We start from the raw sequence: 12,247 nt of genomic DNA on the forward strand, positions 1-12,247 counted from the left end.
CTCCACCTTGAACCCATCTGTCATTCCAACCGCACACCTCACCACTGTCACACCTCCCTCATACATATCCTGCACCACCCCTACATACTTCTCTGCAACTCCCGACTTCCTCATACAATACCACACCTCCTCTCTCTCTGTAGTCATCCAGAGACCACTATCCAATGCTGCCTAGCTACGTTCTCCCCTGTCACCACCTTGCAGTCTCCAATCCCTTTCAGATCACACCTTCTACATAAGATATAGCCCACCTGTGTGCACTTTCCTCCACTCTTGTACGTCACCCTGTGTTCCTCCCTCTTCTTGAAATATGTATTCACCACAGCCATTTCCATCCTTCATCCCCCGTCTACCAACCCTGATAACATCTAGGTAATTTGCCCCCCTCCCCAAAAAAATGTTTAGCACCAGCAGCCACTGGTCTGCAGCCCTCCCTGGATCGGCAGAGGGGGTGGATACAATTGGTAAGAAAAAGGTGGGGGGAAAAATCAAACAAAACAAACCCAAAACAGATTTACAGCTACATGCTGTACTTGTAAACTGTGTAACTGACAACAATTTACATGATTTGCTACACAAATTGTTGGCTCCGAGCACTGACGACGAGTCTAAAGGTAGAAAAACCTGTAACTGAACACTGCACAAGCAGCTAGCAGAGGGACCACAGGGGTCGAAGCCATTGTGCCCCGACAATATACGGAACAAATTGTGACGCGAGAGATCATAAAGGGATGTGTTTTAATTCTTCTTATTTGTTATTTTAGATGCGAGATCAGGTTTCAGCTGTGTCTGCACAACACCGTGTGCTTATTCAGCCAGTCTTTCAGGAAGTACATGGGCTTATTCGGCCAGTCTTTCAGGAAGTACATGGACTTATTCGGCCAGTCTTTCAGGAAGTACATGGGCTTATTCGGCCAGTCTTTCAGGAAGTACATGGACTTATTCGGCCAGTCTTTCAGGAAGTACATGGACTTATTCGGCCAGTCTTTCAGGAAGTACATAGACTTATTCAGCCAGTCTTTCAGGAAGTACATGGACTTACTCAGCCAGTCTTTCAGGAAGTACATGGACTTATTCAGCCAGTCTTTCAGTAAGTACACTGACTTACTCAGCCAGTCTTTCAGGAAGTACATGGACTTATTCTGTCAGTCTTTCAGGAAGAACATGGACTTAGCTAGTCTTTCGGGAAGTACACTGACTTACTCAGGCAGTCTTTCAGGAAGTACATGGACTTATTCAGCCAGTCTTTCAGGAAGTACATGGACTTAGCCAGTCTTTCAGGAAGTACATGGACTTATTCAGCCAGTCTTTCAGGAAGTACACTGACTTACTCAGGCAGTCTTCCAGGAATTACATGGACTTATTCAGTCAATCTTTCAGGAAGTACATGGACTTTCAGGAAGTACATGGACTTAGCCAGTCTTTCAGGAAGTACATAGACTTATTCAGCCAGTCTTTCGGGAAGTACATGGACTTATTCAGCCAGTCTTTCAGTAAGTACATGTACTTATTCGGCCAGTCTTTCAGGAAGTACATGGACTTATTCAGCCAGTCTTTCAGGAAATACATCGACTTATTCAGCCAGTCTTTCAGTAAATACACTGACTTACTCAGCCAGTCTTTCAGGAAGAACATGGACTTAGCTAGTCTTTTGGGAAGTACACTGACTTACTCAGGCAGTCTTTCAGGAAGTACATGGACTTATTCAGCCAGTCTTTCAGGAAGTACATGGACTTAGCCAGTCTTTCAGGAAGTACATGGACTTATTCAGCCAATCTTTCAGGAAGTACACTGACTTACTCAGGCAGTCTTCCAGGAATTACATGGACTTATTCAGTCAATCTTTCAGGAAGTACATGGACTTTCAGGAAGTACATGGACTTAGCCAGTCTTTCAGGAAGTACATAGACTTATTCAGCCAGTCTTTCAGGAAGTACATGGACTTATTCAGCCAGTCTTTCAGGAAGTACATGGACTTCCGTTAGGGCTCATCAACATCCAGCTGTTGACTGCTCAGTCAGTTTACATGCAACACAACATACCAAGATCAGTCACCCACTGAATGTTTTCCCTGGTCAGGTTTCATTAGCGTATGTTTATTTACACCTCCCAGCTTTTTGTGTTTCTTTAAAGACTCATGTTTTAACTTTATATCAGCTGTCGTAATTTTTTTTATGTTTAATGCTCTCGTTTAAGAGTGCAGTCTGTTCACAGGAGGAAAACAGCATGGTTAAAACATTATCTCACCACACCTGGCAATGTTTACACCATAATAGTTTGATCTTGAAAAATACATCGGTCGAATCAATTACACTTTTTTATGTCCCAGTTTTTACTTGGCAGTCTGTGCCCTGATGAAAGACAGATTTTCAACAACAAATGTGAATATTCATACACTACTGAGTCTAGGATCAGTTTAGACTCTTATTCTTATTATTTAACATGTGTTTCCTTGGACTGACGTGGAAAAACAACCTCAAACACGAGGAGAACGTGCAAACTGCACATGGGGGGTGGGATCACATCCAGGACCCCTAATACTGTGAGGCAAAGGTACTTACCTCTACACCACCATGGGGCCCCCTTGTTTGTTATCCCACTTATACATTTTACTGTATATATAAAAAACAAGGCTTCCCTCTTTCAGGTTTACCTTCCTTACATGGTTCGCAAATGTTTAATCTGAAGCCCCTGTTCTGCATCACTGCTGATGTAGCTTGTAGCCCTGGACATGGCATTCAGTCTGCTGTGATGTGATGACTGTTACCATGAGATGTGTGAACCGGCTGCTTCTGACTGGACACGGCATGCAGTCTGCTGCGATGTGATGACTGTTACCATGAGATGTGTGAACCGGCTGCTTCTGACTGGACACGGCATGCAGTCTGCTGTGATGTGATGACTGTTATGATGAGATGTGTGAACCGGCTGCTTCTGACTGGACACGGCATGCAGTATGCTGTGATGTGATGACTGTTATGATGAGATGTGTGAACCGGCTGCTTCTGACTGGACACGGCATGCAGTCTGCTGCGATGTGATGACTGTTACCATGAGATGTGTGAACCGGCTGCTTCTGACTGGACACGGCATGCAGTCTGCTGCGATGTGATGACTGTTACCATGGGATGTGTGAACCGGCTGCTTCTGACTGGACACGGCATGCAGTCTGCTGTGATGTGATGACTGTTACCATGAGATGTGTGAACCGGCTGCTTCTGACTGGACACGGCATGCAGTCTGCTGCGATGTGATGACTGTTACCATGGGATGTGTGAACCGGCTGCTTCTGACTGGACACGGCATGCAGTCTGCTGCGATGTGATGACTGTTACCATGGGATGTGTGAACCGGCTGCTTCTGACTGGACACGGCATGCAGTCTGCTGTGATGTGATGACTGTTACCATGAGATGTGTGAACCGGCTGCTTCTGACTGGACACGGCATGCAGTCTGCTGTGATGTGATGACTGTTATGATGAGATGTGTGAACCGGCTGCTTCTGACTGGACACGGCATGCAGTCTGCTGTGATGTGATGACTGTTACCATGAGATGTGTGAACCGGCTGCTTCTGACTGGACACGGCATGCAGTATGCTGTGATGTGATGACTGTTATGATGAGATGTGTGAACCGACTGCTTCTGACTGGACACGGCATGCAGTCTGCTGCGATGTGATGACTGTTACCATGAGATGTGTGAACCGGCTGCTTCTGACTGGACACGGCATGCAGTCTGCTGTGATGTGATGACTGTTATGATGGGATGTGTGAACCGGCTGCTTCTGACTGGGGACTCTTGTAAGTCGCTCTAGACAGCAGAATGTGTCAAGTGACTGAATGTAAAAACGTAGTTGTAAGAGTCTGAACGAACGGTGTGAAGTTACAATAACCCCAAGGTTATTTTATTGAATGCAGTTATATAATTGTACGTTGCGCCCAGTTCGTATTGAATCAGTCGGTTAATTACCCAGTTATTCCAAACATCATGTGTAACTTTATTCACATAATGACACCAGGTCCTGCTAAACTTTTGTTTCCATGAATTTATTCGAGAAACTTCTTTCAACTTCAGTTCGACAAGGTATATTCAACACGCACCCAGATATGAGTTACATATTTGAGATCTGAATGTCCTTAAATTGTTTTGATCAGTAATGATGTCATTCATTTTTAGCAAAGAACAATTAATATTGATAATGTTAGGTGTAACACATTATTCACCTCACTACAATTGACCAGTAATTATTTTTCCATGTGGCAGTGGGGCAAGAGGTTACCAACCAAGGTTCTGCATGACATGACATGACATGACATGACACAAAATATCACATCACGTGACATACATGACTTTACAACATCACATGACATGACATACATGACATGACATGCCTGACATGATGACATACATGACACATCATAACATGACATGACAACATCATATGACATTGAGATACATGACATACAGTTAAGTCCATAAGTATTTGGACAGTGACACAATGTTTGTAATTTTGCCCCTGTAGACCACCATGGTGGATTTGAAATGAAATAACCAATATGTGATTGAAGTGTGGACTTTCAGCTTTAATTTAAGGGGTTAGACAAACATATTGCATTAACCGTTCAGGAATTACAGCCAGTTTTATATATGGTCACCCCATTTTCAGAGGATCAAAAGTAACTGGACACTTGACTAACAAGTGGTTTCATGGGCAAGTGAGACCTTTTCCATCGTTAGTCCATGACACATTAGCAGATAAAAGGTCTGGAGTTCATTCCAAGTATTTACATTTGCATTTGGTAGCTGTTCATCTGAACTCTCAACATGAAGTCCATAGAGGTGTCAATACAAGTGACGGGGGCCATCATTAGGCTGAAAAAGCAAAGGAGCTCTACCAGATGGATAGGAAACACTTCAGGAGTGGCCAAATCAACATTCTGGTACATTCTTAAAAAGAAAGGATGCACTGGCAAGCTCAGCAGCACCAAAAGGCTTGGAGGACCACAGAACACATCTACAGTGGGTGATGGCAGAATTCTTCCCCTAGTGAAGACAAACACACTCACAACATCTAGTGAAGTCAGAAACACTCTTGAGAGGTGGGGGTATCATTGTCCAAGTCTACAATCAAGAGACGCCTGCATGAAAATAAATATAGAGGGTTTACGACAAGGTGAAAACCACTGGTGTCACTTAAGAACAGGAAGGCCAGATTAGACTGTGTTTAAAAACATCTAAAAACCTGCCCAGTTCTGGAACAAGGTTCTCTGGACAGATGAAGCAATGATTAACTGGTACCAGAAGATGGGAAGAGGAGAAGTGTGGAGAACAAAAGGAACAGCTCATGATTCTCAGCATACCACATCATCTGTCAGACATGGTGGAGGTGGTGTTATGAAATGGGCATGTATGGTTGCCAGTGGAACTTGGTCATTGGTGTTTATTGATGATGTGACCACTGACAGAAGCAGCAGGATGGATCGTGGTGTTTATAAGGACATACCATTTGCTCAGATTTAGCCAAATGTCACAACACTGAGAGGACGGCGCTTCACACTGCAGATGGATAATGACACAAAACAAGCTGAGAAAGCAACCCAAGTCTCTCAAGGCAGAAAAGTGGAATATTCATCAGTGACCAAGTCAGTCGCCTGACCTCAACCCAGTTGAGCATGCTTTTCACTTGCTGAAGATCAAGATAACGGCCAAAAGACCCACAAACAACCAGCAACCGAAGGCTGCTGCCGTTAAGTCTTGGCAGAGCATTTCGAAGGAGGAAACTCAGCATCTGAAGACGTCGATGGGTTCCACACTTCAGGCAGTCACCGACTGCAAAGGATTTTCCTCCAAACATTAAACATAATTGTTATAATCATAGTGATGTTTGTTGTCCAATTACTTTTGAGCCTCTGAAAATGGGGTGAGCCTGTATATCCATGGCTGTGATTCCTGAACAGTTAACGCCATATTTTTATCCAGCCCCTTAAATTAAAGCTGAAAGTCTACTCTTCAATCACATCTCAAATACTTCATGTCAAAGCCACTGTGGCGGTGTACAGGGGCAAAATTACAAATATTGTGTAACTGTCCCAATACTTATGTACCTAACTGTACATGACATGACAACATCACGTGGCTGACATGAGGACATGACATATGATATTACATCACAAGAGATACACATGACCTCACATGACATACATCATGACATGACATCACAACATGACATGACATGACATGACATGACATGACAACATCACGTGACATAAGATGGGACTCAGCTTAACCTCTATATTTTATATTTCGTATGCTACAAAGGCTTTAAGAGTTTAAAAGTTTGTCGCATGGTGGTTCATGTGTGAAGCACCTAAAGAAAGTAGACTCAGGATTTGTTCATGTGATATTTCCCTCTCTACTTTCCTGCTGCCGCAGCACAGCACAGGATTAAAACACGACGGACCACTGATGATATGTACGAGCTGATCTACCAAAGTCAAGCGTATTCATTCAGCTGTTTACAGGGTGAAGTCTGCTCATAATATGTCATAACCAGCAGAGGACGGGTTTTGATGTTCTCACCAAGTACTATTTTACAGTATTTTGGGGTAATAAGGGGAGCTGGATGTGCACGTCATCATTGGGAGTTAACCACCAGTAGCTTCTGCATGTAGGAGTTGAGCCACTTCTGCCTCTCCATGGTGGCGAGCAGCTTGCTCTTCTCCCTGAAGGCCGCGTCGTCGGCCACCACCATGTTCCTTCTCATCACACCGGCGGCCGCGGCAGGCCAGCCCTGCTCCAGCCTGCAAGAAACAAGCCCAGGGGCCTCGTGTGTCAATCATTACTGTGGGCTAATTTGTGCATATACACCCATGGGATATTTTAGCCCTGAGGTTTGTCTCAGAGACCACTGTAGACCCTGGGTAACCCCTGGATTTGGACACCGATTGGCTAACACTGATGTCTTTGCAGGCCTGGGTGACTGCTCATTGCAAGAAGTAGACAATAGATGTTAGGAGGAAGGAATTACAAATAACCATCATGCTTTGCAACTGCTGCCAGACAATCTCGAGAGCTAAAAAAAACCCCATGGGTGTGTAAGAACAAATTTGCCCATAGTAACGATTGATAGATGAGGGCCCAGGTCTTCACCACATCCATAAGATCTCTTTAGCAGCCACGTGAGAGACATATGGGGCATCAGAGAATCAGATGTTCTATAGGAAAACCCTGTTGCTAGTTGCTCTGCCTACAGGGGGCCATCTCCACAGCCTTAATCTCAGAGATTACAACCAAAATAAAACTGAGGACTCAACCATGGTTTTAATTATCGACCTTTTCTATGAACAGTAATAGATTATTTTTTGTGATATTGTTTGATATGTTGGGACTTAATGTAGATATACTACTATGGGTTAAACTACGAGCTGCACAGGTGGCTTGGGTAAGATGTGTAATGTGATGCTGTCTGCACAGCCTGCTGAAATTAAGGCTTGTTTTAGCCTGGTAGGATTAGGCTGCTGGCCCCTACACATGGATTCTTGATTGTGTTGTTGGCCAGTTATGATGTGTCAGTTTACAGCACTTCATGCATATATCACAGAAAGGTGAATCCGTTCATCTGGACACAACGTTTATTGACGGAAACGATTCATCACTCATCGAAGTGCAGGTGTCCCCACCCTTATAAACAATACAGTGGCTACAGGTGTCCCCACCCTTATAAACAATACAGTGGCTGCAGGTGTCCCCACCCTTATGAACAATACAGTGGCTACAGGTGTCCCCACCCTTATAAACAATACAGTGGCATACCGACCCAAACCAACGACCAGTTTCATATGCTAATCTGGGCGTGATCATTAACTAGAGTTACAATGGTCATGTGTACTATTCACAGACGATTGGGGAATATCTGCAATCACGGCATTGTAAAATGGCAACAGATGTACTCTTAGCCCCCCCCCCTCCCCCCGCCCCGGTTCAGGGATGGTCGTTCCCTCTTCACATAGATGGTCTCTCTGACTCCCCGTTCAAACCAGCATTCCTCCCTATCAAGGATGTGCACATCCTCATCCTTGCAAGAGTGGCCACTGGCCTGTAGATGGTGTAGACTGTGGAGTCCTGGCCTGTAGATGGGTGTAGCGTCAGGCCAGGACTCCACAGTCTGCACTACCTACAGGCCGGTGGCCACTCTTTCACGGATGAGGATGGTACACATCCTTGATAGGGAGGAACGCTGGTTTGAATGGGGAGTCAGAGAGACCATCTATGTGAAGAGGGAACGACCATCCCTGAACCGGGGCGAGGGGGGAGGGGGCTAAGAGTACATCTGTCACCCTCTTACAATGCTGTGATTGCAACTATTCCCCAATCCTCTGTGAATAGTACACATGGCCATTGTAACTCTAGTTAACCAGTTCGGGGGAACCACCGGGAACCACCTCAGCCGGGATGCGAACCCGTGTCTCCCGCACCACGTTAACCAGTCGACTGAAGGGTCCAACCCGTTAGCCAACTAACCATATTCAAAACATAAGGCAAACATCTCCTATAATTACCCATCCTCGATCAAGGTCACGCCCATATTTGCATATGAAACAGGTCGTTGGTTTGGGTGGTTATGCCACTGTGTTGTTTATAAGGGTGGGGGTACCTGCAGTCAGCTGAGACTGAAGAGGTCACTTAGATGACGATGAGACATTTCTCTCAGTAAACGTTGTGTCCCGATGAATCTGTGATCTCCTTACCTGGATTACTGAGTGTGCATAAAGTCCCGTTTCATGCATATACTGAAGCTTCATTTATACTATGAGACGGTTGCTTCGATGTGGTATATACTTGTGTATCGTATCCTTCAGGGTGAGTACAATGTTGGATTCAGTCAGGTATGGTTTTGTCATGGCGGGGTGGGTTTACCTCATGTCAGCCCCCTCTGATAACTGCGACGTGGCAGAAGGCCGTGCCTTGCCCAGCACAGCTGCGTTCCTATTGGCTGTTGGTGAGGACATCATCTGCATGCTGCTGTCATGGAGGGACATGGCAGGGAAGAGGACATCCCAGTCGTGTTTGGACTCCACTGAGCTGTCTGGGCTTCTGAAATCAGCAGGGGCAGAATGAAACCGGTGGCTTGGCCAGTTCAGTGGTTTATTAGTGGCTGTGGCGAGGTGGTGCTGGACGGCTGACAGGAGCCGACCAGTAACGTGGTCATTTATGCAAATCATGCCATCCAATAACAAATCACCAGCCAACCAAATGACAGAAATAAGTACGTTAAAGCTGTAAATTGAGTGAGTCAGTCAACGGTTGAGTCGGTCTGTGAGTCAGTCAGCTGTTGAGTCGGTCTGTGAGTCAGTCAGCGGTTGAATCGGTCTATGAGTCAGTCAGCAGTTGAGTCAGTCTGTGAGTCAGTCAGCTGTTGAGTCGGTCTGTGAGTCAGTCAGCAGTTGAGTCGGTCTGCGAGTCAGTCAGCTGTTGAGTCGGTCTGCGAGTCAGTCAGCTGTTGAGTCGGTCTGTGACTCAGTCAGCGGTTGAATCGGTCTGTGAGTCAGTCAGCTGTTGAGTCGGTCTGTGAGTCAGTCAGCTGTTGAGTCGGTCTGTGAGTCAGTTAGCGGTTGAGTCGGTCTGTGAGTCAGTCAGCTGTTGAGTCGGTCTGTGAGTCAGTCAGCTGTTGAGTCGGTCTGTGAGTCAGTCAGCCGTTGAGTCGGTCTGTGAGTCAGTTAGCGGTTGAGTCGGTCTGTGAGTCAGTCAGCGGTTGAGTGAGTCTGTGAATCAGTCAGCTGTTGAGTCGGTCTGTGAGTCGGTCAGCTGTTGAGTCAGTCTGTGAGTCAGTCAGCTCTTGAGTCGATCTGTGAGTCAGTCAGCGGTTGAGTCGGTCTGTGAGTCAGTCAGCTGTTGAGTCAGTCTGTGAGTCAGTCAACGGTTGAGTCGGTCTGTGAGTCAGTCAGCGGTTGAGTCGGTCTGTGAGTCAGTCAGTGGTTGAGTCGGTCTGTGAGTCAGTCAGCGGTTGAGTCGGTCTGTGAGTCAGTCAGCGGTTGAGTCAGTCTGTGAGTCAGTCAGCTGTTGAATCGGTCTGTGAGTCAGTCAGCGGTTGAGTCGGTCTGTGAGTCGGTCAGCTGTTGAGTCAGTCTTTGAGTCAGTCAGCTGTTGAGTCGGTCTGTGAGTCAGTCAGCGGTTGAGTGAGTCTGTGAGTCAGTCAGCTGTTGAGTCAGTCTATGAGTCAGTCAGCTGTTGAGTCGGTCTGTGAGTCAGTCAGCTGTTGAGTCGGTCTGTGAGTCAGTCAGCTGTTGAGTCAGTCTGTGAGTCAGTCAGCGGTTGAGTGAGTCTGTGAGTCAGTCAGCTGTTGAGTCAGTCTATGAGTCAGTCAGCTGTTGAGTCGGTCTGTGAGTCAGTCAGCTGTTGAGTCGGTCTGTGAGTCAGTCAGCTGTTGAGTCGGTCTGTGAGTCAGTCAGCTGTTGAGTCGGCCTGTGAGTCAGTCAGCTTTTGAGTGGGCCTGTGAGTCAGTCAGCTGTTGAATCGGTCTGTGAGTCCGTCAGCGGTTGAGTCAGTCTGTGAGTCGGTCAGCTGTTGAGTCAGTCTTTGAGTCAGTCAGCTGTTGAGTCGGTCTGTGAGTCAGTCAGCAGTTGAGTGAGTCTGTGAGTCAGTCAGCTTTTGAGTCGGTCTGTGAGTCAGTCAGCTGTTGAGTCGGTCTGTGAGTCAGTCAGCTGTTGAGTCGGTCTGTGAGTCAGTCAGCTGTTGAGTCGGCCTGTGAGTCAGTCAGCTTTTGAGTGGGCCTGTGAGTCAGTCAGCTGTTGAGTCGGTCTGTGAGTCAGTCAGCTGTTGAGTCGGCCTGTGAGTCAGTCAGCTTTTGAGTCGGTCTGTGAGTCAGTCAGCTGTTGAGTCGGTCTGTGAGTCAGTCAGCTGTTGAATCGGTCTGTGAGTCAGTCAGCTGTTGAGTCGGTCTGCGAGTCAGTCAGCTGTTGAGTCGGCCTGTGAGTCAGTCAGCTTTTGAATCGGTCTGTGAGTCAGTCAGCGGTTGAGTCGGTCTGTGAGTCAGTCAGCGGTTGAGTCGGTCTGCGAGTCGGTCAGCAACTTTATTGGTAAGACAACCAGTAAGTGCATAGTAGTCATGACTAATTAGTCATTTAGTACTTTTAAGTATTTACAGTAGCAAAGACATTCAACAATAGCTGTGATTTACTACCTGATTGGCAATCGAGGATGGGGAAAGCCAGCAGTTGGCAGGGTCGTACCCAGAATGCAAAGCAACAAGAATGAAGCACGAGGAAACGCAGGCAAGGAAGACATCCTGAAAAAAAAATAAAAGAAAAAAAATCATCTTGTTTCGTCAAATCATGTGTCAGTGTCCAAAAGGCCACATTACTTGGGTCATTGTGGCTAGACCAGTGCAGGTTTGTGGTCATCCTGGGGTCGTGCGTAACATTCAGTAAGTTCAAGATGTCCACATGACGCGTGCCAGCTGGTTTTAACCACGTTTGGTCCGAGGATAGGTAAGGATTACATCGTCGGCATATCCAGGAAGACAGAAGCTGTATTCCGGGGTAAAAACCCCCAACCCTCCACTGATCTGCGAGCCTTTATGAGCAGTGGACCTGTCTCAGAGTCACGCTGTATCTTTAAGACAATGCAGTAGCAAAGCATCAGCGCGAGCTGAAGCTGGAACGGTGCCAGAACGCGGTGGCGTTCACGGGCGTGCTGAGCTGCTTCTGAACGCAGCGTCACAAACGTGTTCATGAGCGATGATGCCTACAGTTTATAACCCTGACTAACTGTTATGAGGCACATATACAGATGTGGAGGTGAGCTACGATTATTTTGTATACATATACATATGTACATGTATATCTGTAGTGAGAGTAGGGTGCAGGTGGAGGAGAGCCTGGAGAGGTGGAGGTATGCACTGGAGAGAAGAGGAATGAAAGTCAGTAGGAGCAAGACGGAATACCTATGCGTGAATGAGAGAGAGGACAGTGGAATGGTGAGGATGCAAGGAGTAGAGGTGGTGAAGGTGTATGAGTTAAATACTTGGGGTCAACTGTCCAAAGTAACGGGGAGTGCAGAAGAGAGGTGAAGAAGAGAGTGCAGGCAGGGTGGAGTGGGTGGAGAAGAGAGTCAGGAGTGATGTGTGACAGAAGGGTACCAGCAAGAGTTAAAGGGAAGGTTTACAAGATGGTTGTGAGACCAGCTATGTTGTGTGGTTTGGAGACAGTGGCACTGATGAAAAGACAGGAGGTGGAGCTGGAGGTGGC

At 46.5% G+C, this 12,247-nt stretch overlaps 1 protein-coding gene across 1 annotated transcript; it reads right to left on the reverse strand.

The window, feature by feature from the left end:
- Window positions 1–6,347: 6,347 nt before the first annotated feature.
- pth2 (parathyroid hormone 2) lies at window positions 6,348–11,285 on the reverse strand. Its single transcript, XM_056295463.1, has 3 exons — window positions 11,182–11,285; window positions 8,919–9,095; window positions 6,348–6,802 (listed from the first exon to the last, which is right to left on the reverse strand). The coding sequence occupies exons 1-3, from the start codon at window positions 11,283–11,285 to the stop codon at window positions 6,637–6,639; spliced, it is 447 nt and encodes a 148-aa protein (XP_056151438.1). The 3' UTR covers window positions 6,348–6,636.
- Window positions 11,286–12,247: the final 962 nt, after the last annotated feature.

The sequence above is a fragment of the Lampris incognitus genome, chromosome 16 (genome assembly GCF_029633865.1).
Source record: "Lampris incognitus isolate fLamInc1 chromosome 16, fLamInc1.hap2, whole genome shotgun sequence".
NCBI classification, from domain to species: domain Eukaryota; kingdom Metazoa; phylum Chordata; class Actinopteri; order Lampriformes; family Lampridae; genus Lampris; species Lampris incognitus.

Bases quoted from the DNA above. Each gene is read 5' to 3' on its own strand.
- pth2 (XM_056295463.1), bottom strand. From the start codon at position 11,285: ATGTCTTCCTTGCCTGCGTTTCCTCGTGCTTCATTCTTGTTGCTTTGC. The intron at 9,096-11,181 runs GTAGTAAATCAC...TGCTGATTTCAG, and splicing joins CATCCTCGATTGCCAATCAG to AAGCCCAGACAGCTCAGTGG. The intron at 6,803-8,918 runs GTAAACCCACCC...TGTTTCTTGCAG, and splicing joins TCAGAGGGGGCTGACATGAG to GCTGGAGCAGGGCTGGCCTG.